General features: G+C 35.4%; 1 protein-coding gene and 1 long non-coding RNA gene across 13 annotated transcripts in view; one reads left to right on the plus strand and one right to left on the minus strand.

The window, feature by feature from the left end:
• DPY19L2 (dpy-19 like 2) overlaps positions 1–24,566 on the plus strand; it is a 105,983-nt gene that overhangs the window by 60,922 nt on the left and 20,495 nt on the right. For 5 of the 11 annotated variants that reach the window (XM_002818060.4, XM_063726023.1, XM_054559325.2 and 2 more), the window contains 7 exons: positions 3,962–4,042; positions 6,445–6,546; positions 8,324–8,395; positions 10,120–10,166; positions 20,125–20,149; positions 21,438–21,557; positions 23,130–23,304. In XM_002818060.4, coding sequence (XP_002818106.3) covers positions 3,962–4,042; positions 6,445–6,546; positions 8,324–8,395; positions 10,120–10,166; positions 20,125–20,149; positions 21,438–21,557; positions 23,130–23,304 — 622 coding nt within the window. Of the gene's footprint in view, positions 1–3,961; positions 4,043–6,444; positions 6,547–8,323; positions 8,396–10,119; positions 10,167–10,591; positions 10,709–20,124; positions 20,150–21,437; positions 21,558–23,129; positions 23,305–24,566 lie in introns of all 11 variants that reach the window. The other 6 variants (XM_054559317.1, XM_054559319.2, XM_054559318.1 and 3 more) reach the window with 2 other exon arrangements.
• On the minus strand, positions 1,129–19,963 carry LOC129060340 (uncharacterized). 2 transcript variants are annotated; one of them, XR_008526947.1, is made up of 4 exons: positions 19,106–19,963; positions 18,781–18,905; positions 18,342–18,390; positions 1,129–3,719 (listed from the first exon to the last, which is right to left on the minus strand). It is a non-coding gene; the product is annotated as an uncharacterized LOC129060340 (long non-coding RNA). The 2 variants fall into 2 exon arrangements; XR_008526948.1 differs by having other exon boundaries at positions 18,781–19,963.

Genomic DNA, 24,566 nt, shown 5'->3' on the forward strand with positions numbered 1-24,566 from the left:
GACACACCTGCAGAGTGAAGATACTGAGCGATTCCCAAGTAAAACAAACCCAGAGAAATCCATGCCAAGATACATTATAAGTTAACTTTTAAAATGAAAAGAAAAAAATCTTGAAAGCAGGTATGAAGAAATGACACATCACCTACAGGGCAAAATTGAGTTGAATTGTAGCCAACTTCTCATGTGAAACTAAGGAGGCCAGAAGGTTGTGGCAGAACATTTGTCAAGATGAATTACATATCCAGTGGATGTTTCCTTTAGGAATGAAGGGGAAATAGACATTCTCTAATCAATGAAAATTAAGATAATTTGTGGCTAGCAGAGAACCTTAAAGAATGGTTAATTGAAGTTCTTTTGTAAGGTTTGTGGAAGACCAGATGGTTGTAGATATGTGGTTTTATTTCTGAGTTTTCTATTCTCTTCCATTGGTCTATGTGCCTGTTTTTGTACAAGTACCATGCTGTTTTGGTTACTGTAGCCTTGTAATATAGTTTGAAGTCAGGTAGCCTGAGGCCTCCAGCTTTGTTCTTTTTGCTTAGGATTGTCTTGGCTATATGAGCTTTTTTTTGATAGCGTGGAATCAACCCAAATGTCCATGAATGATAGACTGGATAAAGAAAATGTGATACATATATACCATGGAATATTATGCAGTCATAAAAAGAAATGAGATCATGTCCTTGGCAGGGACATGGATGGAGCTGGAAGCCATTATTCTCAGCAAACTAATGTAGGAACAGAAAATCAAACACTGCATGTTCTCACTTATAAGTGGGAGCTGAACAGTGAGAACACACGGACAGAGGGAGGGGAACAACACACACTGGGGCTTGTCAGGGGAGGGGAGGGGAAGGGAGAGCATCAGGAAAAATAGCTAATGAATGCTGGGCTTAATACCTAGGTAATGGGTTGATAGGTGCAGCAAACAACCATGGCACACATTTACCTGTGTAACAAACATGCATATCCTGCACATGTACCCCGGAACTTAAAATTTAAAAGGTTCTGGAAACAAAAAGGAAATGCAAGAAGGAATCAGAGAATGTAGGGAAGAAATATAAAACAGCAAAATAGATACACAGAGGGGTAGATATAATAGACCATTCTTCTCATGAGTATTTCCTTTCGTGTACTTTTTTGCTGTATTTTGTTATTGTTTATTTAGATTTTTAAGTCAAGGATTTAATTCGTTTATTTTCACTCTTTCATTTTTATTGATAAAGCTTTTGAGGCCATGAATTTGCTTCTTATCCTTGCTTTAAATGTCTTCCTTAGTTTCCATATGGAAATGGTATTTGCCTGCCATGCTGCTGCCATCATTCTATTTTTCACCTTTCTGGATCTGTTTTTGTTTGTCTTCCCTGTGTAGCATAAATTGAGTCTGTCTTTGCTTTGTGAGATAAAGTGAAAACCTTTGTTGTAAGTTTTATGTGTATTTGACTATATTTGCTTTGTTTTTGTATGTGATTCTCTTTTATTTTAAACTTTTTGAATTTAGGAAGGTTACTATTATTTCCTCAATTGTTGCATATTTGAAACTTTTTTTTATAACGTCTATACTTGAATGACAGATTGGCTAGATATAAAATCCTTGGTTCTCACTTTTTAAAGTTTCTTAAAAATGCATCTACACCACTGCTTTGGTTTATATGTTTCTTTTAACAAGTCTGATGCTAGCCAAATTCTTCTGTCCCTTATAAATTATGTGACTTTTGTGCCTGGAGGTTCTGAGGAATTTTTCTTCATTTTTCATAGTTCTACTGAAAGATGTCTTGAGTTAGTTTACCATACCAGATTAATTTTTTCCAGTACCCACTGGATCCTTTCCAAATGCCGATTCAGGTCTTCTTTTATTTCTGGAAAGTTTTCTTGGATTATAATTTAAACACTAGTTTTGATTCATTGCTGTGGTTTTCTTTCTCAGGCACTCCAGTTATGAGTATGTGCCTTTCTTCCATTTCTACCACTTTCTCTGACACTTCTCACTTCTTTCTCTGGTATCATTTTCATTCTTCATCATTGTCTTAGTGCCTTTACTTCAATTCCTTCATTATTTGAATTTTTTGTTTTATCATCCTATGATTCAGTTTTTATTTTTTTGATAGTATTCTCCTTTTCTTCCATTCCCTTTCTATGTCTAATAAACTATTTCTTTCTGCTTTTTTACCCATTTCTGTTCTTGGTTTTTGAATTTCTTGTTTAAATTGCTTTTTTAATATTTCTGAATGCTTGTTTGAGGATATTTAGTTCAACTTTTAATTCTGCATAATTTTCTTCTGTTTTGTGAGATTTTATCGTTCAGTGGTTTGGATTTCATTAGCTGAAATATTTGACTTTCACGTTTGTTATCTTCTTAAAGAAGCTTTGGATATTTATATAGGCTTTTTTATCTATTAATTATTTTGTGTTTTCTAGTCCAAGTGCAAACCTCTTCTGAAAATGTAGCATAGTGTGATTTTTTTCAATGAATAACTTTTTTCTTTTTTTGTGCATGATGGCAGTAGTGATGGATAGTCTTTTGGTTTGGGTTCTCATTTTTCCTGCTGGATACTTTTTCCTTCTTGCACTCCCCTTTTTATCCTCCTTTCTTTCCAGAAATGATACCTTTCTGACATCAGTGTTTTTGTCCCTACTCACTCTTAGGCCCTGCTTTGTACTCCCATTTACCAATCTCCCAGAGCTCTTTTTACACATAGGATGGACATTTCTCTTTCTCAGGTTATTTTATTTCCAATTTTCACCCCGTCTTTCCTTTTCTTCTTTATCCTTTTATGGTTCTCCCCTCATTCTCTGCAAAGGCCTAGGTCAGGGACTTGAGGTATAACTCTATAGATGCGTTGCCTCCTTTTCGATTCATAGGTAATTTGAAGTTTTTTGCCATATATGTGGTTGTATTGCTCTACTTGTTGGTTGATATATGCAGAGATTTGAATTTAGGCTGCTGTAACTTTCCCCAGGCTAACCAGAAGTACACAATTGTTCCCTTTTTAATCAAGGCTAGTGAAAAAATAAACAACAACAACACAGACGCCTCATTGCCGTTCTAGTTCATATTCCTCTTTCTTAAAGGAAAGCTTAAGTTTTCACATTTCAAACTGTTATTTCTTGAAGATGGGCTCATATATTTCCACAGGAGTGGTAGAAGAACTTTTAAGGTAGTGTTTTAAAGAATGGATTTTCAGCTGAGAAATAATATTTGGAAACAAACACATAAACACTCCCTTTTCTTAACAGAAATCAAAAGGAAGTAACCTTTTAAAACTTCCTTTAGATTGGCTGGGCGCAGTGGCTCACGCCTGTAATCCCAGGACTTTGGGAGGCCGAGGCATGTGGACCATAAGGTCAGGAGATCGAGACCATCCTGGCTAACATGGTGAAACCCCGTCTCTTCTAAAAATACAAAAAATTAGCCGGGCGTGGTGGCAGGTGCCTGTAGTCCCTGCTACTTGGGAGGCTGAGGCAGGAGAATGGCGTGAACCTGGGAGGCAGAGCTTGCAGTAAGCCGAGATTGCGCCACTGCACTCCGGCCTGGGGGACAGAGCGAGGCTCTGTCTCAAAAAAAAAAAAAAAACTTCCTTTAGATTTAGGATATGTATAAGCAGCCACTTTTCCAACGCACACAGGGTTTTTTCTTTGTTCAAATCCCCCCTTCCTCTCTCTCTGTACGGGGAGCTGTTTTCTTCTTCCTTCTTTCTTTCTTGGCTATTAATCTTTCACTCCTTAAGACAAAAAAAAAGATTTAGGATATGTAGAATTCTAGTGTTGCTATATATTTTATACCAGTGTCATCAGTTTTAATTCTTTGCTTTTAAACAAGATTTTCTAAAGGAACTTTTTAAAAAAACTTCACCATTTATACCTCACATAATTAAAATTTTTCTATGTCATTTATAGATATAATTGAATACTTTAGCTGGGTGATTTGTAGTTTTAAATACTGGACTTCTATTTTATTTTCTAGCTAATTCAAGGTAGTGCCTGGTGGTGTGGAACAATCATTTTGAAATTTCTGACATCTAAAATCTTTGGCGTTTCAGACCACGTAAGTACTTTTTAGTTAAAACATAAAAGTTCTTATAAATATGTAGCTGAATGAAAACTTTGAAACCATCTATTCTTATCTCTTCATTTTACAGAGGTTAAGTGCCTTCTTTAACGTCTCTAGACGAGTTATTGGCAGAGTCAATAATAAAGTCTTGCAGTTCAGTGATCTTTGCAACCCACTAAAAAGAAAGAATATTCGTGAATGCTCACTTGCCCTTTTAGGAAAAAAATACTAATAGTTTGTTAAGTAGTTATTTGTTTATATTTCAGTTAAAATACAAATAACTAGTTGTTTACATCATAAGTTATCCATTTATTTCAGATGTTAATATATCGGAGGCTGTCCTCAGCTTTGAAAATATAGAACTCTTAAAATCTCAGTATTGTTTTATTTATTTGTAACTATGGACTAAAATCAATGTATGATTTGATGTTTTAAGGCCTTTGTTGTTATATAAAAAGAGAATGTTAAAAAAATTTTGATCTTTTCATTTTCTAGGAAATACATGCAAAGCATTTATCTCTCATGTAGTATTTATGTTTGTTAATGTTTTAAAGAGTAGCCCTTTTCAAGGCCTAAGTCCCTGCTTAACTAACTGGTTTAGGGAACAGAAAACAATGCATGAATCTACTTTTTATTTCCAGCACTTCCTGTTTAGAAATAAGCATACATGAGTATATCATACAATAATCAATTTTGAAATTTACCTCATTTAATGCTATCCAATTAGGGCCCTGTTTGATGCTGAAATTGGGTACTTTGGCAAGGGATTATAGTATTACTTCTCTAACAGGTCAAATGCTATCTCTATGCAATATAACATGCAACATGTTTATATTAAATAAAATTTCTAAATGTAAGCATTTGCCATGTATTGCTAGTTTTGCATGGTAGTTTATTAGTTTATTTGTTGCTGCTGTTCTCTGGCATGTCTGACACATTTCTCCATTCTCCTTTCCTTTTTATTGTTTTTAACTTTGTTATATATGTCTTATGATAAACTTTATTTAGACCTCTAAGTTATTTATTTATCTGTTAAGTTTGTTCATGATTATGTTTCTTGCCTTACTTCACACTTACTTCACATTGACCTCCAGCTCTTTACAAATCTAAATCTTTTTTTTTTTTTTTTTTTTTTTGAAACACAGTCTCATGCTGTCACCCAGGCTGGAGTGCAGTGGCCAATCTCGGGTCACAGCAACCTCCATCTCCTGGGCTCAAGCGATTCTCGTGCCTCAGCTTCCTGAGTAGCTGAGATTATAGGCACGTGCCACCACACCTGGCTAATTTTTGTATTATTAGTAGAGATGGGGTTCCAGCATGTTGACCAGCCTGGTCTCAAACTCCTAACCTCAAGTGATCCGCCTGCCTTGGCCTCCAAAGTGCTGGGATTACAGGTGTGAACCACCATGCCTGCCCTACAAATTAAAAAAAAAAAAAAAAAATACAAACACACTTCCTTGGTAGTCCTGAGTGACTTCCTATATGTGACAGTTATGAGGAAGACTTGAAATTATAGTGGTTTGGTTAAATTACTGTTAGTCACCAGGCCTATTCTAAATTAGAAAAATAAAGTGCAACTCTAAATTATCCTTGAGTACTGGTAGACTATGAAAAATAATTGAACGAAAACCACTCATAATCATCAAACTTGTTATAAAATAATTTCTGTCACTATAAAATAATTTGAATTGAGAGTTTACTTGCCAAATATTTTCCTTTATCTGGCCTTCTGAGGATGCTGTGGAAAAATAATTGTTTCACCAAGAGCAGGTTGTAAATAATCAGTAGAAAAATAGAAGTTCTGCATTGGATTTGGTTGTTGGTATCTATTTTTAGCCTTGGAGGTCAAATAGCTAAGTCAAAGATCAAAGTGGTATGTATGATTGTTGTAATTCTTATGAGGATCAGATCTCATATTCAGTGGTTTGAATATATGTCTGTAAAACATCAAGAAGTACCAAATACTGTAATCAGTCTGCGAGGCTTTGTGAAAATGACAGTGCACAGAAAGCTTATGACCTACAATGTATGTTGAAAGAGGTTAAGTAAAATAGTTTTTCATGATAAATTGTCTTATTATAAAATGTAATTAACTACATGGTGGTTTCTTCTCAGCAGATATTGATTTTAGCTCACTCTTTATCATCTTCTCTTTATTTTTTCTGACTTCTTTCTACTTTTCATTTTTCATGATATTTCTCTTTATTTTCAGTTATCTTGAGAAGTCAGCATATGGTATATTTGGTTCACTGTATTTTTTTGTTTGCTTAGAGGGATGTCTAAACACATTGGATTTATCTGCTCTATAAACTTTGTTATTCTTACATCAATAAAGTATTACTGGCTATACGCTATAATCGTTTGTGAAATTTTAATTCATTTTACTTTTCTCCCAGATTCGCCTGAGTGATCTTATAGCAGCCAGAATCTTAAGGTATACAGATTTTGATACTTTAATATACACCTGTGCTCCTGAATTTGACTTCATGGAAAAAGCGGTATGAATGTTTCTTTTTTCCTTCTCTACTAATACGAGTTTTTGCTCTAGTTTTTTTTAAAATCTGAAACTCAAAATTTTTGCTCAGAAACAGTCAACTTATTTTATATTTTTTTACTGTAACTTTTGCTAATCTACCTTCCTCACTTGTGTTTTTGTCTGTTAAAAAAAAAAAGATAGCCTCTATCTTATAGAGTTATTGATGATGGCTAAATGAGATAATCTGAAAAGAGTGTTTAACATACTATATGACCCATAGTAATTACTATTATTACAAATCAATTACTTTTAATAATCTAGGCCACTTGGAAATATGGGACCATTCAGGAACAAGTCTAAATTCTTGTTTCTGTTTTTAAGAAATTCAGTTTTATTACAGTTAACACCCCAAATATTATAACATTTTTAACAAGGTGTTACCAAGAAAGGTATGCTACTGATGAGTTTTAATGAACATATAAAAATTCATTTTCAATTATGCAAATGCAAGGTATTATTCTTTTTAAAAAGTTCATGTTATAAAGCTTTAAAATATAGGCTGGGCGTTGTGGTTCATCCCTGTAATCCCAGCACTTAGGGATGCTGAGGCGGGTAGATCACTTGAGGTCAGGAGTTTGAGACCAGCCTGGCCAACATGGTGGTAACTCCATCTCTACTAAAAATACGAAAATTAACCAGGCATGTTGGTGCATGCCTGTAGTCCCAGCCTGAGTAGGAGGCTGAGACAGGATAATTGCTTGAACCCTGGAGGCGAAGATTGCAGTGAGCTGAGATCGCGCCAGTGCACTCCAGCCTGGGTGACAGAGTGAGACTCTGTATCAAAAAAAAAAAGAAAAAAGAAAAAAAAATTGGCCTCTTTGTAGAATCACGGAACACAAGACCAGGAAGGGCTCTTAGAGACTATGCCATATAGTTCTTTCATTTGCAGATAAAGAAAAGCTTAAAAGATTTGCCTAAAGCACACACAAGCCAAGATCAGGACATGGATTCTAATGGATTCTAGAACTCTCAATCCAAGGCTCTTTCCTCTATTTGTAGCTTAATTTTCTTCATATAACATAACAAAGTTGCTACTGGATTGATTATTCCTTGTGTAATCATTATGAATTCTGAATTAGTGGTAAATAAGAAAATTTTACATTCTTCTCTTATCCATCCAACCAGTCATCCATTCATTCAAAAACTATTATTGACCACTAGTTATCCATGAGGCAGTTTGCCATAGCATGACAAAGAGGAAAATGAACTGGTTTCTTGCTTTTAAGAAATGTATAATTTAGTTACATGGTAAATTACTCCTTATCACAATAACAGGTCATCAGAATTAGTTAGCCAATGTTATTTCTGTACTTATTCATAGTTTTAGTCATTAACTTTGGTTAGCTTGCTTTCTTGTTAGCTCTAGTTTCACTAATGAAAATAATGGAGCTGTGTAGTACAGAAAGTTACAACGTAGGACCCAGGGATTGGGAAACACACATTTTAAAACTTAGTATTATGTAAATAAAAAAAAAAAGAAAAAGTGATATAGCAATTCTAGTTTTATTAAAATAATAAATTTTTCATTAAATTTTTGGAATACTTTTTATAACTATTTTTATGATTTTAATTATTTTATTAAGGCATGGAAGACAATAAATATATATTCTGCTGATGACAAAGAAATTTAACCTTTTACTTTTAAAGAATGTTATCATGGTACTTAGTTTGACATAGATGTTTACTAATTTAATGTAAAAATTGTAAGTAACTATTTTGAATAATTTGGTATATTTCAGACTCCGCTGAGATACACAAAGACATTATTGCTTCCAGTTGTTATGGTGATTACATGTTTTATCTTTAAAAAGGTATTTTTAAACAAATTATTATTTGTTTTTGGCATCAATATAAGGACTATAATAATGCAAATTACTCAGAATTCCATGTTATTTTTAGGATGAACTCTTTCTCTCTCTAAAAGTTTGCTTTTTGTTTAGATCTTTCATTATTGATCTTTTTATAAAAAGCCATGATAAAAGGTATTCTTATTTTTTCTTTCAAAAAATACATACCAGTCACCAACTGTGTATCAAGGACTACATTAACATTGTAGGTACACCCAGACAAATAAAACGTGGCCACTCCTGTCTTGGAACTTAGAATCCTGGATTATTGGGGGTGGGGGTGCAGACATGAAGCAAATAATCGCACAAATGTCTAAAGAATTAAAATTTTATAGGTGCTATGAAAGAAAAGTCCAGTGACAACAATGTTAGTATCTTTCAAATATAAAGCACGGTGAAGTCTTGATCTATTTTGAGTGGGCCTGCGTAGAAGAAATCTGTATAGCTAATTAAAAATTGTTCTTGTTTTCTACGTGTTCACTGTTTTCATGACAGAAGAAAAGAACATCTCAATGAAAAAAATAATCTTTAAAATACCACTGGTAGGTTTTCTTGGTCTGGGTGGAGTTTATCTAAAAGCATGGTTAAAGACAGTGGGTATTTTTTTAAGCAGTCTTGAACCATCTTTATTTATATTATTTACGAGCTATCAAGTCTTAAGCCAGTATGTATTTATTGTATACTTTTAAGCAGATAACAATAATGCGATTTTCCTACCACTGTACCAGTTGTGTTCTCGTTGAAAGGAGTTTTCTGTATTTACAGTCAAATTACATATCTTCTCTATGTAGTTTTAGTTGCCACACTTCTCACTCCTTTGTTTACACAGAGATGTGAGTAATTTAAGAGTGAGAAAGGTATCTCCCTCGACATCTCTGTTGTTTCACCCTTGATCCAGTTCCCTGTGGACCACGTGGAAAGAGTCAGGATAAAGGAAACAAGGAGGAATGAGTAAAATGTGAGCAGGTTTACCGCCCTGCATCCTTTCGGCCCATGCTGGCTTAGAATGAAGATTTTCTCTACTGTCCTGTTTCTTTTCCATCAAGGCAAAATGTCGAGTTATTCTTCTAAGGCTCCACTTAGAGGGACCAATGCATGAATTAACTATTCAGTGGAGAGTCAGCAATGTGAGAGAAACTGATAGCTAAATCCGCAACTGCTATATTTTAGAAAATTAAGATCCAAGACTTATAAATACATTACTAGTCTCCAGACACACCACAACCTGAACTATGCATGTGCACTAGCAGGGGCATGTGCGTACACACACACACACATACACGCACACACACGTCCCTGCAGCCAGTCAAGTTTCATACACACATACACACACACACACACACACACACACACTCTCTCTCTCTCTGTCTCTCATCCCTGCAGCCAGCCAAGTTTCATTCCTTCCTTTCTGCTTTCTTATAAACCCCTCAGTCTTTATTTGTCCTACTGTGGCTTATTTTTCACCCCAAGGATACTTCTGATGGTCATTTAGTTTTCAATGATGTGAAGTCACTTCTTGGAAGGAGAAAAGGAAGGCATCTATAGTATGACCATCCTGTTTCTGAGGACTCCCTTAAACATTAAAAAATACTTCTTTCTTTGGCGGAGTGTTTATATTAATGAATCAGAGCATTTTAAATATTGCAGTATTCCTTAGAAAAGTTTCATTGATTTGATTCTATTCACAGACTGTTCGTGATATTTCGTGTGTTTTAGCTACAAACATTTATCTAAGGTAATTATATCGTCATTGTTTTTAAAACATACAGTATTCCATCATTAAATAACTTACTGTAACATTAATTTTTCAAATGAATATGCATTAAACTTTAGCATTATGATTAAGAAAGGAGATATGAACCAAACTTAAATGTTTCCTTAAAAATATTATTCTTACAGATTTCTTATATGTATTTGGACTTGTTTTGGAGATATTTATATTTGTGAACTAACTCAAAGTTTAAATTGATAAATTATAATAATCATTAGAATTTAAAGTCACTAAGCTAAAGATTTATTTTTGGAATTCCTCCCTCCCTCCCTTCCTCCCTTCCTTCCTGCCTTCCTTCCTTCTCTCTCTCTCTGTCTTGTCTTTCCTCTTCTCTTCTCTTTTCTCTTTTCTTTTCTCTTCTCTTGTCTTCTCTTCTCTTCTCTTCACAGTCTTGCTCTGTCACCCAGGCTGGAGTACAGTGGCATGATCTCTGCTCACTGCTGCCTGGACATCCTGGGCTCACGCGATCATCTCATCTCAGCTCTGCCAAGCAGCTGGGACTACAGGTGTGCATCACCATGCCCAGCTAATTTTTGTATTTTTTTGTACAGAGGGGGTTTCACCATGTTGGTCAGGCTTTTCTTTTTCTTTCTTTTTTAACTTTCAGAGGGGGTATAATTATTTGTGTTCCTGAATATTTATGAATTTTCTTCTAAACTTATTGTTAAAACTATTTATTGTATAACATTTTTGGATGGTTTTAGTTATGTCACTAGCATAAGCAGATGCCAGCAAAATGTATCATATCAGTCACACATAAGTAAATTGCTACAAGACTCAAGAAGTAAATTGTGAAGAAAATTTCCTTCTGAGGGAAATATGATCTCAAATGACATGTTTTTTAGTGTTCAACTTTTGTTTTAGATGCAGGGGGCACATGTACAGGCTTGTTACACGGGTATATTATACCCAGGTAGTGAGCATAGTACCTAATAGTAATTTTCAAGATACATTTTATATTTATAAATAGAATATTTGATTTTATTTTGTGACTTCTACTTTATAGAATAGTTTTAGATTTATAGAAAAATTGTGAAGACAGTAGAGAGAATTTCCATGAACTCCATACTCCATGCTTGTATTTTTAACAAACAGCTGTGTATGGTTGTCAGAAGAGCTAATTAAGCTCTTAGGTGCATCTGTTGAAATTGTTTCCAAAATAAAGGGGATAATAGACCCATTCTATATTGTTCCGGACAGATGGAGCCCAGGGAAATGTCTCTTGGCATTCTAAAAATGAATGAATGGAGAACCCTGGACACTGTTCCCATAAGGAGTGCATGAAGGGACTTGGGATATTTAATTGGATAATAGAAGATTGAAGGGTATGTGGCAACTGTCTTCATATATTGCAGAGGGTGTAATGTGGAAGCGACAGACTGGGAGGGGTCAGTGGATGGAAGATAATTACTCAGAATATGGAAGTCTTATGTATTGATTACATATTTGAAAGTGACAGGCCTGTTGTGTATGGACAGAGGGTTCCAGGTTAAATCTCAAAAATAATAATAGCAGGGGCTAGTAGTAATACATTCTGAAAAACCAGTGTATCAAAAAGAGAGGGAATACTCCCCTCTCTTAGATCTGCTCCCCTGGGTGCCGACTGTAAGTAGCTTTGTATGTTTTATTTTAGAAAACACATATAGAAACACAATATTAAAAAAAAAAGAATTGTAGTATTCTTCTTATTCTGCAACTTGTTACTTGTATTTAATAGTGGGTCTTGGGCCTCTGCCTTGATTTTCATTATATTTTATAATGGTCTTAGGATTTTATTGTTGACCATCATGCGTGACTGCCTTTCCCATATCAATGAAAGTTTAGATTATATATAACTTTTGTCATAAAAAAAACAATGTTTTGAGGATTGAACATCCTGGTTCGTGTATCTTGGTACACTTATTCTAAGTATTTCTATAGTATAAAATATTTGAATTTGGACTGCTGATTATGAGGCCTGCATATTTTAGAATTTGTTAAAACTGAGAAATTATAATGATGAGAGTGTCCATTTCTCTGCAACTCCACCAACATCGTTATCAAGCTTTTAATTTTTTCTGATAGGTAAAAACAATTCATTTTATTGTATAAATTCTTTGTCAGTGGAGTTTTGCAGCTTTTCATGTGTTTGTTTACTATGTTTCTTTTTGACCTTTAAAAGTCGTTTTGTGGGTTTTTTTTTTTTTTTTGTCTCGCTACTGTGTATGCAGTGGCACGATCTCGGCTCACTGCAACCTGTGCCTCTGGGGTTCAAGCGATTCTCCTGCTCCAGCCTCTGGAGTAGCTGGGATAACAGGCACCCGTCATCACACCCAGCTAATTTTTGTATTTTTAGTAGAGACGGGGTTTTGCCATGTTGGCCAGGCTGGTCTCGAACTCCTGACCTCAAGTGATCCAGCCACCTGGGCCTCCCAAAGTGCTGGGATTGCAGGCATGAGCCACTGTGCCCAGCCATGTGTTATGTTTTTGCTTTTTCCATAGACGTAACATTTTGTCTCTTATGTGTATTACATAGTTTCTTCCAAGATGTCAACTTATAGTTCATTTATGGTCTCTGCTTTGTAGAACTTCAAAATTTCTGTACGATCACAGTTATATATTTTTTCTGGGTTCATATGTTGCTTAGAAACACTTCCCTACATCAAAAACATGAAAATATTTTTTTCATATTTTCTTTCATAAGTTTCTATTTACATATAGGTGATTTATTACTCTTGCATTAATTTTGTGGTATAGTGACATAGAGGAGTCTACCTTTCCCCCTCTAATGAGGTATTGTCCCAACACAGTATTGCATAAATCTTTTTTCCAAATGTCAGCTTTTATCACTTATCAATTCTCATTGTACTTGAGTCTGTTTTAGATTGTTTTAGTTTAGTAGGAAAGCTGCTTTACTTTTTTTTTTGCAACACGTTTTTATCTAGCCACGTTACCAAACTTTCTTTCTGGTTCTAATAGTTTTTCCATTGATGCTCTGGATTTTCTAGGCAGGTTATCATATAATCTACAAATAGTAATAACTTTCTAATATTTATACTTCTTTACTTTCTTGTCTTGTGTATTAGCTAGAACTTCCAGATCAACTTTGAATTGCAGTGATGATGGGCTTGCCCTTATTTTGTTTCTGACTCTAAAGTGAAGAATGCCTTTAGTGTCTCACTGTTTCATTTGCTGTTAGTATACAATAGATAGCCTTTATTTCATTAAGAAAGTTTCCTTGGCCAGGCGCAGTGGCTCACGCCTGTAATACCAGCATTTTGGGAGGCCAAAGTGGGCGGATCACCAGGTCAGGAGATTGAGGCCATCCTGGCTAACATGGTGAAACCCCGTCTCTACTAAAAATACAAAAAATTAGCTGGGCGTCATGGTGGGCGCCTGTAGTCCCAGCTACTTGGTAGGCTGAGGCAGGAGAATGGTGTGAACCCGGGAGGTGGAGGTTTCAGTGAGCTGAGATCGTGCCACTGCACTCCAGCCTGGGCGACAGAGTGAGACTCCGTCTCAAAAAAAAAAAAAAAAAAAAAAAAAAAAAGAAAGTTTCCTTTTGGTTTATATAAACCAGGATAATTTTAAAAATTAAATTAAAAATAGATGTTGAAAGTGTATAATGTGTGAACTGTAACTCAATAAAGCAGTAAAAAATGAATGTTAAATTTTTTTAAAATGGCTTTAAAAATATTTTGGGGATTATTGTATATTTTTTCTCCTTATTAACTACACTTGTTTTTAAAATTTGGTAAGAACGCTTAACATGTGATCTACCCTCTTAACGATTTTTTAATTGTATAGTACAGTATTGTGGACTGTAAGTATAATATTCTATAGTCGATCTCTTGAACTTATTCATCTGGCTTAACTGAAACTTTAAGCCTGTTGACTAGTAACTCTCCATTTCCCCTCGTCTCAGCCCCTGGTGACACCATTCCACTCTTTCACGCTATGACTTTGACTATTTTAGATACGTCATGTAAGTGGAATTTTGCATTATATATCTTGTGGGATTGGCTTACTTCAGTTAGCATAATGCTCTTCAGGTTCATCCATGCTGTCTCACATTGAAGAACTTCCTACTTTTTTTTTTAGGCTGAACAATATTCCATTGTTTATGTATGCCACATTTTCATTATTCATCTGTTGATGGACATTTAGTCAGCTTCCACATCTTGACTACTATGAATAGCACTGCAGTGAACATGAGAGTGCTAGTATTTTGTTGAGATTTTGATTTCAACTGTTTTGGATAAATATCTAGAAGTGGGATTACTGGATTTTATGGTAGTTCTACTTTTAATTTTTTAAAGATTTTTTTGGTGAACCTCCATCCTGTATTCCATAGCAGATGCACCATTTGAAATTCCACCTGTGCAGGGATTTCAATTTCTCTACATTCTTGCCAACACTTACTACCTTTTGTTTTTTGGATAATGTCTATCCTGACATGTACATTAGAGTTTTAATCTTTCTGCTGGTAGGAGGTCTTCCTTCAATGGTGATAGCTTCCGACTGATCAGGTGGCCGTGGCAATTTCTTAAAATAAGACAATGAAGTTTGCCACATTGATTGACTCTTCCTTTTGAGAAAAATTTCTCTGTAGCATACAATGCTGTTTGATAGCATTTTACCAACAGTAGAACTACTTTCAAAACTGGAGTCAGTCCTCTCAAACCCTGCCACGCTTTATCAACCAAATTTATGTCATCTTCTGAATCCTTTGTTTTCATTTCAACAATGTTCACAGCATGTTCACCAGGAGTAGATTCCATCTCAAGAAACCGCTCTCTTTGCTTATCCATAAGAAGCAACTCCTCATCCATTAAAGTTTTATCATGAGATTGCAGCAATTCAGTCACGTCTTCAGGCTCTACTTCTAATTCTAGTTCTCTTGCTGTTTCCACCACATCTGCAGTGACTTCCTCTGCTGAAGCCTTCGACTTCTCAGAGTCACCCATGAGGGTTGGAATCATTTTTAATGTTATGTGAGAAGAAAGCATTCTAAGAAAATAACAGATAAAGTAGAAAATAAGTTGGAATCAACTGCTTCCCATCTCTTATTGATGTCAGTATTTTGACCTCCATCCATGAATCACAAATATCCTTAATGGCATCTAGAATGGTGAATCATTTCCAGAAGATTTTCAATTTACCCAAGTCCATCAGAGGAATCACTATCTATGACAGCTATAGCCTTATGAAATATATTTCTTAAATAACAAGACTTGAAAGTTGAAATGACTCCTTGATCCAGCCTGCTTTCCTGCAACCTTAATCTCCTTGTCCATCTCTATCAGAGCTCTTGGGTGACCAGCCGCATTGTCAATGAGCAACAATATTTTGAAAGGAATCTTTTTTTCTGGGAAGTAGGTCTCAAGAGTGGGTTTAAAATATTCAGTGAATCATGCTGTGACAGATGTGCTGTCATCCAGGCTTTGTTGTTCCATTTGTAGAGTAGAGGCAGAGTAGATTTAGCATAATTCTGAAAAAAGGCCTCAGGATTTTCAAAGTGGTAAATGAACATTGGCTTCAACTGAAAGTCACCAGCTGCATTAGTCCATAACAAGGTCATTGTTTTTTGGATTTTTCATAAAACCAGCTTTTGGTTTTATTCCTTATATTTATGAAGGTTGTTCTCCATTAATCTCTGCTTATATGTTTATGTCCTTAGTTTTTCTTTTGGTGCACTTTTGTTGTTTTTCTGTGTCTAAAGTTCACATCATTTATTATCAATCATTATTGTGTCCTAGTAAATACATTTAAAGTTATAACTTTTTCTCTGAAGAAAACGCACACTGTATCCCATGATGTGTGTAGCATTACCATTAATGTTGATTTCTGTGTAGTCTGTGATTTGAGTTTTGATCATTTAATCCCAAATCACTTAGAAGAATGTCTTAAAATGTCTAACTAGTTTTAGGCCGAGTGCGGTGGCTCATGCCTATAATCCCAGCACTTTGGGAGGCCGAGGCGGGCAGATCACAAGGTCAGGAGATCGAGACCATCCTGGCCAACACAGTGAAATCCCATATCCCCTAAAAATACACAAATTAGCTGGGTGTGATGGCACGCACCTGTAATCCCAGCTACTCGGGAGGCTGAGGCAGGAGAATCACTGGAACCCCGGAGTTGGAGGTTGCAGTGAGCCAAGATTGCCACTGCACTCCAGCCTCGCAACAGTGTGAGGCTCCGTCTCAATAACAATAATAATAATATTAATTTTTAAAAATGTCTAACTAGTTTCTTCTGTTGTATATTTTGCCTTTAAAATTAACTTGCTATTTATTGAGATGGGTGTTCAGTTTTAGTAAATGCTCTGTGAGGACTTTTTAAATGTTCATTTCTTATTTAGGGGAAGTTCAAAGTTACATGTTATATCATGTTATTAATAGTGCTATTCTAAATGGTCTAGTACATCAACTTATTTTTCTACTTTATCTGTTTTCTTAGAATGCTATCTTCACATACAACATTAAAAGTGAATTTTTCAAAATTGTCTTGTAATTTTAATAGTGTTTGCTTTATATAGATAGTGCTGTTGTTCATTGCATGATTATTATAGGATTGTACTTTTATTATAAAGGATATTCTTTGCTTTACTTAGTGGTTTTTGCTGTAAATTTTTCTTTGTATAAAATTAATATTGCCACATCTGCTTTCTTTTTTATAGATTTGCCTGGTTTACCTGTATTTATGCTTTTTTTTTAACATTTTTGTGACATTTTGGTTTAGGTATATTTCTCATTGTTAGATTTTTTTCTATTCAAATTCCTCCAATACTCATTTTCTAACTGGTGAATTTAACGCATTTTCATATTAACTGTGATAACTGCTGTGTTTGTACTTCTCCCTGCCATCTGATTTTATGTTTTCTATTCATCGTGCTTTTCAAAAATTATTTTCTTGATACTTGCTGAATTGTTAGCTATATCCCATTTCTATATTTCCTGGTGGTTTCTCTTAAATTATTAGCAAATATATTCATCTTGATATTAAGAATTCATCAGCATCTAAAACCTGTTACCACCAACGATAGTAGCTAACAGTTATTATTTCCTGTGTGTCTGACAGTATTTTAAGCTTCTTACCAGTATTAACTCAATAAATCCTCAAAGTCACCTTGTGAGAAGGGAGTCAGTTATTCCCATTATTTACAGATGAGGAAACCAGTAAGAGGTAAGTAATTTTCTGAAAGGCACACAGCTAGTGAGTAGTGGAGGCAGAATTCATACTCAGGCTCTGTATCTAGAGACCTGCTTGCTTCAGCGCTGAGCTGTTGGAATATTTTTACTTGTCCCTGCCTACACACCCTCTCCTTCCAGGTTATGCTGAAATTTACTTTCTAGATTGTTGTCTTATATGTTACGTTTTAAGAAGTCTCTAAACATTTACATTAAAGACACCAGCAATCTTTGGACTTGACTTCAAATTTTACTGATTTATTTTTCCTTGACATGTAGAATTGGCATGCTTTCTGGGTGCTTTCTTACCTGAAAAATGGCTTTATTTTGCCCTCATATTTGATTGATAGATTGGTTAATAGATATTTGTGGGTTTCATTCAACATTTTGTTGACATTGCTTCTTTGTGTTCTAGCATTGAGCATTACAGATGAAAATTCCTATATAGTTTTTCTCTCTGGAAATTCATAAGGTTTGGAGGGGTGATGTGTGTGTGTTGTTGTTCTCTTATTCTTTCACTTTAGCCTCTCTTTTTTGAATTTCTGTTATTGCTTTTATCACATTATCTATTTCTTTTCTTTCTGTGTTCTCAGAGAATATCATCACTGAGTCTTTAATACTGTCAACTTCAGCTGTGTACATTTTGCTCTTCAACTTTCTTTTGAGGCTTTAAATTAGGCAAATATATTTTTCTTAGAATTTCTGAAAACTCCTTTTCACTGGAGCTTATTTTAATTATATGGATGCATTATCCTCTTAAACTTCTGTGAAAACAATAATTGGAGTTTTCATTTGCATTAGCTGTTTCATGAGAGGTCAAGTTTTTTGCTTATTTATTTTGATGTTTCCTTTTCATGATATTTGTGTCTTGGGATTTGGTTGTATATTCACATTTTTAATTAGCTACTTGATTTAAATAAAGTATCAGTAGTTACTTTTAGGGTTCTTGGTGATTATAATAATTACTCACCTACCAGGCTTCTTCCTTGCATGCAGCTCACTACAGGAATCTGTTGTGCCTAGAAGATTTCGGGACAAGTGGGGAAACCCCACTCCATTAACTGCATACACAGGGAAGGAGCTATGAGGGAGATAGAATAATTTGGTCTCCACTATTACCTTAAGAGACCTTCCCCTGTCTTCGACTTAAAAAAAACTACTGCATACAAAGGGTAGGAGCTACAAGGGAGATAGAATAATTTGGACTCCACTACTACTTTACGGGACCTTCCCCTGACTTCTCTTTTAAAAAACCTATGGGTCTCTGTACCCCTGAACTTACTTTCCACACCTATTTCTCTCTTCACCCCCAAAATCCATATTAGAATGCCCCTGCAGGCTATAAAGCCTTTCATAAAAGTAAAATACCCAGTCTTTTCAAGAGAACAATAAAATAGGCAGTCTCCTACCTCTTGTCTTACTCTAATATAAACTCCATGAAGATAAATATTGTCTCCATACTGTTCATGCTGCCACAGCAGTTGCCCTTATCTGCAGGGCAACGCATCCCAAGACCCCCAGTGGATGCTTGAAACTGCAGAGAGTAACACACGTGATTGCCACCATCGGAACACATTTCTGTTCACATCTTCCACCCACAGATTTAATGCCTTTTCCGTCTTCACTAAGCACTTATCATGGACTGTGGCCATAACTTTTGCAGTTTTAGATGCAATAGCAAAACTAACATTAATTTTTTCTTCTTCACAATTTCATGGATAGATTTGTTCTTACCGTAGATCTTAGCAACCTCAGCATATGATGTTTTTTCTTTTGAGAACTTTCACCTTTTCTCTTAAAGAAAGCACTTTACAGCTTCTCTTTGGCATATCTCAACTGCCAGCATCACTGCTCTTGAACTTTGGGGCCATTATTAAGTCAGAAAAGGGTTACTTGAAAACAAGCACTGAGATACTACCAGAGTCCATCTGATAACTGAGATGGTAACTACATGACTAACAGGCTGGTGACGTATACAGCATGGATATGCTGGACAAAGGGGTGAGTCATGTCCCAGGTAGGATGAAGCAGGGTGACTTGAGATTTCACTATTCAGTATGGTGCACAATTTAAAACTTAGGAATTGTTTATTTCCTGGAACTTTTCGTTTAATATTTTTGGACTGCAGTTGACCACAGGTAACTGAAACTGTGGAAAGTGAGGATCGGAGGATAAGCAGGGACTGTGGTATTCATTTCATTGCACAGTGCCTAGAATACAGTAGGTGTACTTTAAGTATTTTGTAAAGGGGCAACTTTTCTGAAACTAAAAACATTTATGTTTTACCCAATAATTTTTCTTCTGGAAATTTATGCTAAGGAAATATTCAGAGATGCTTACAAAGTTTTATGCATGAGTGTCCATGTTATTTGTAATCGTGAAAAATGAAAATAACTCAAAAGTTTAGCAATGGTCATCTCAAGTATTGTATACACAGTATATATAGGTGAATAGAAGGTCATCCTATTCATTTATTCATGAGAGGTACAATCTCCAGGGATCTGTAAAATCTATTTTGTCTTAATCAAAGAACAAATTTTTGACATATCTTGAATAGGATGACTATAAATTATGACTTTTAAATTTTTGTAATTTTTGTACTATTATCTGATATTTTTATTTTTATGTATGTTCCTAAGTAGTTTAGAGAGTCAGATTTTAAAAATCTAAGATCAAACAAATGAAGCTTATTTTTATGTATTCATAGTATAAAAGACCTTCAGTAAATAGATGATATTTTTGTTTTATTCTAGAAAACAGCTACTTGAACACAGTGAGGTAAAGCTTTCATTTTAATCTCTGGTAGACTTGTGTGTTAAATTCCAGTTTGAGGATAATTGACAAAGGTATAACCTTGCTGCTGATGCACCATCAGTAGTGAGTTGTTCAGCATTGGTGATAAATTTCTGCTGATCCTTCTCACTCTTTCATCTGCTCTTACTTTTGAATAGTAATAAGGATTTAAAAGCTAGAAGGCTGATTTATGACTATAGTACGGAATTAAATTAAATTGCATTCATTTAACAATAACAAGCATTTGGTTTCTAGCCTGCTGAGCTAGTCAGCTACAGTCCATTAGGGCAGACACCCTTGGCCCTGTGACTGGTGGCCATCTGCCACCACGTAGATTTGCTGGTCAGTCAGCGACAAGCTCAGAAGCGTTGAAGGATACAAAAGATACTAAAGTCATGTTCCTGCCCTTCAGTATGTGTAATTTTACAAAGGAGACAAATAAGACAACATTTTATATGGTGTAAAATTATTTTATGGCATAAAAAGTAAAAGATCAGTGTGGGCTGGAGATATTTCCTATTTGATAGAACTTTAAGTGGGTCTTGAGGTAAAGGTCAAATTTACAGGAGTGGGTAACTGAATTTGAACTTAATAGAGATAGTTTATGACACATGTTGAGTATCCCTTATCCAAAATGCTTAGGACTAGAGGCGTTACAGATTTCAGATTTTATTGAATTTTGGAATATTTACAATGTAGTTACTAGTTGAGCATCCCTAACCTGAAAATCCAAAATCCAAAATGCTTCAATGAGCATTTGTTTTAGCATAAGTTTTGAACATCATATTGGTACTCAAAAGTTTCAGATTTTGGAGCATTGTAGATTTCAGATTTTTGGATCAGGGATGCATTAGTAACTTTGTCACTTTACAATGAGGCCCACTGTGTTGGTCCTCCGCTTCCTCACACCACCTCCTGCTCTCCCTGGCTCCTCTGCCTGCTCCATTTTCTTGCCAACTGCACTTGTTGCCTTACAGCAGACTATGCAATGGATTTATTTATTTGCTATGTCTGTGTGTTGTCTGTCTTTCGTTACTAAATGTACTTAAATGTAATACAAGGACAGAAATTGCTCACTGTTGTATCCGAAGCACCCAGAAAAGTACCTGGAACATAGTAGACATTCGATAAATTATTGTTGAATGAATACTGATAGGCTTATTACTAAGTTAGAAGATCCTTGTCTTAATGAATAATATAGTTTTAATATACTTCATTAATTTAAAAACATGAAAAGTAAAAATGTGATTTTGTCTTATTTGTGTTTTTATAGCTGGCTTTTCACACATTGCAGTTGTTAGCATTTACTGCCCTTGCCATTTTAATTATGAGGCTAAAGATGTTTTTGACACCACACATGTGTGTTATGGCTTCCTTGGTATGCTCTCGACAGGTAAGGGATTCATTCTTGTATAACAATACTATAAAAACTATAGCAGCTATACTTAGTAGTTACCGTGGCTTTGCTGACTAATTCAAAATATAAACACACTAAGTGTTTTTAACTTAACTAAGTTAAATGATTTAAAATATTACTTCATGATTCACTATAAGCAAGAAAAACAATTTCAAGTGGCTTTGAAAAGTATTTCTGGATTTTAATTGATATTTCTATAACAAGTGATTGGGCAAACATTTCCCCTCTGTTAATATCCTGTCCATGAACATAACCTTTTGGAGTTCAGGTCTGTGTAAGAGTGCCTGGCACAGTGGCTCACACCTGTAATCCCAGCACTTTGGGAGGCCGAGATGGGCAGATCACTTGAGGCCAGGAGTTCGAGACCAGCCCGGCCAACATGGTGAAACTCCATCTCTACTAAAAATAGAAAAATTAGCCGGGTGTGGTGGTGAGTGCCTATAATTCCAGCTACTTGGGAGGCTGAGGCAGGAGAATCGCTTGAACCTGGGAGGCAGAGGCTGCAGTCAGCCAAGATTGCACCACAGCACTCTAACCTGGGTGACAGAGAGACTCTGTCTCAAAAAAAGAAAAAAAGAAAAAAAGAAAAAAAAAAGTTTCTTGGTGGCCGGGCACAGTGGCTCGCACCTGAAATCCCAGCACTTTGGAAGGCTGAGGTGGGCAGATCACTTGCGGTCAGGAGTTCAAGACCAACCTGGCCAACACGGTGAAACCCTGTCTCTACTAAAATACAAAAATTAGCCGGGCATGGTGGTGTGTGCCTGTAATCCCAGCTACTCAGGAGGCTGAGGCAGGAATACTGCTTGAACCCGGGAAGTGGAGGTCGAAGTGAGCTGAGGTTGCACCACTGCATTACAGCCTGGGAGACAGAGTGAGACTCTGTCTGAAAAAAAAAAAAAAAAAACAGGGTACTGGTTCACCAAAAGTACCCTGAAATACTCATCCAATACCAAAGTAGATGCAGAGTAATTGCTCTAATATGGTCCTGTTTGGCTCGAAGAATCTGTAAGACATTCTGGGGTTCTATCACTGTTATCTAACATACAAAAGAACTAGATAAATTGCTAGAATATTGGGCCTAAGGTACTTCTACAAACACCTTACTTAGTTTTGATTATGAGTGTATAGCCTTAAAATATCATAATGCCTGTTTTACTGAGAAGAATCTATATATGTCATGCTAATAGGGCTTCCCTGTCTACTAACCATGTCCACAAAAGGCAGCCAAGGATGAAAGGATTTAGTTCTAAGATGTTTCACAGTTGTGATTTGTTTGTTTTTAATCCTTAGTAGTAAATTAGTACTAGAAAGATCAGGTATATCTTCCTTAATTCTTCCCAGGGGAGAGAAAGTTCCATTTTCACCTGGGCCCTGTAATGCCAACATATTCGTTGCTTTAGAAACAATCGGAGATTATAATTCTGTATACATGTGTGCTGATATCAAAGGGTAATTCACATTGGTTTGAGTAACAAGGTGAGAATTTATTGTTGACCCCACAGTACTCTTCATATAAGAACTAGAAATAAATGGTTTCTTTCGTTTCAGCTCTTTGGCTGGCTTTTTCGCAGAGCTCGTTTTGAGAATGTTATCTTTGGCATTCTAACAGTGATGTCAATACAAGGTTATGCAAACCTCCGTAATCAATGGAGCATAATAGGAGAATTTAATAATTTGCCTCAGGAAGAACTTTTACAGTGGATCAAATACAATACCACATCAGGTGTGTAGGTATTTGGTTATATGCTAGTTTTATACAAACATACTCACAGACACATTTGTGTATACTATATATAATTATTGTCATTTCTGATATATGTGTGTATGTGTGTATGACAGATTTACAAATAGGCATTCATACTCTCACAGACTTTGAGCAGACTATTGCAATATCAATTAAACCCTTCCAAAAGGCAATTTTGCACCCCCTTTAAGCCCCTCCCAGATAATTATCAAAGAATTTAAATTAGCACCAGGAAATTAATGATTTTTCACAAGTTATGTCCTTTTACTCTCAGAGAGCATTATAGCATTTTAACCATAACAATGACAAATCAAAGAAGTAAACCTTTAAAAATGAAATTTCACACCTTGTGCCAGGCTACAGCAGAAGATACTTTTGATGGTGGGGAGTTAACTGGCACCGCTTCTGTCACTGCAATCAGTGCTGTCTCATCTAATTCTGTAAAACAGGTCATCGGCAGAAGAGTTAAAATCTTGGATATTCTATTTTCTTCACTAAATCATCTCACAGAGATAGTATACATCCTACTTTTAAATACTCCAAAATTTTCTTTTTAGCTTACCTTCTTTTCTTCCTGTCTTTATTCAGAACTACCTCAAGCAGATAGATATTTTAAATATCTTTCCAGAGAATAAGTCTATAACATTTTCTATAACTAAATTTGTAAATCAAAGATTATTTTTGATATTTAGAAACTTAATCTGGCACAAGTTCTTCACTATGATTTATTTAAATTTTCTTATGACTCCTGAGCTTGTTTCCTTTTATTTCTTATTTGACAGCCACTTTTTTGCTAATTAACCTTCATTAAGGTAAATCTTTATAAGCTTTAAGTAAGATATTTGGTCTATAGCTTTCAAAGGGTGTAGGTGACAGTGCCTCATTAAACTGCCAAGCCAGTTTAATTAGAATTTTAAAAGTAATCCCCAACTGACTTTTTCCACATAAGAGCTCAAGGTAATCACTCCCTTTCTTTACTCTCCCTTGCCTCTCCCCAGTTATAGCTATTTTTTCCCAAGCTTTTAAAGATATCTACCCTTTTAATCTTTTCTTGTGTCTTTCTTTGTTCCAGTGTTTGTATTGGGTTCCTGACAGACAGCCTACATTTGGCAACTTATCCTTCTAAGATAACTGCCACAAACCCGTGTCTCACTTTTAGATGCCTCTTCTTTGATCTTTTTTTCAATCTGTCTTATTCTCCTTTTAATTACTCTTATTATGAGTTATCTCATGGTTACCAA

The sequence above is a fragment of the Pongo abelii genome, chromosome 6 (genome assembly GCF_028885655.2).
Source record: "Pongo abelii isolate AG06213 chromosome 6, NHGRI_mPonAbe1-v2.0_pri, whole genome shotgun sequence".
In the NCBI taxonomy this organism is placed as follows: domain Eukaryota; kingdom Metazoa; phylum Chordata; class Mammalia; order Primates; family Hominidae; genus Pongo; species Pongo abelii.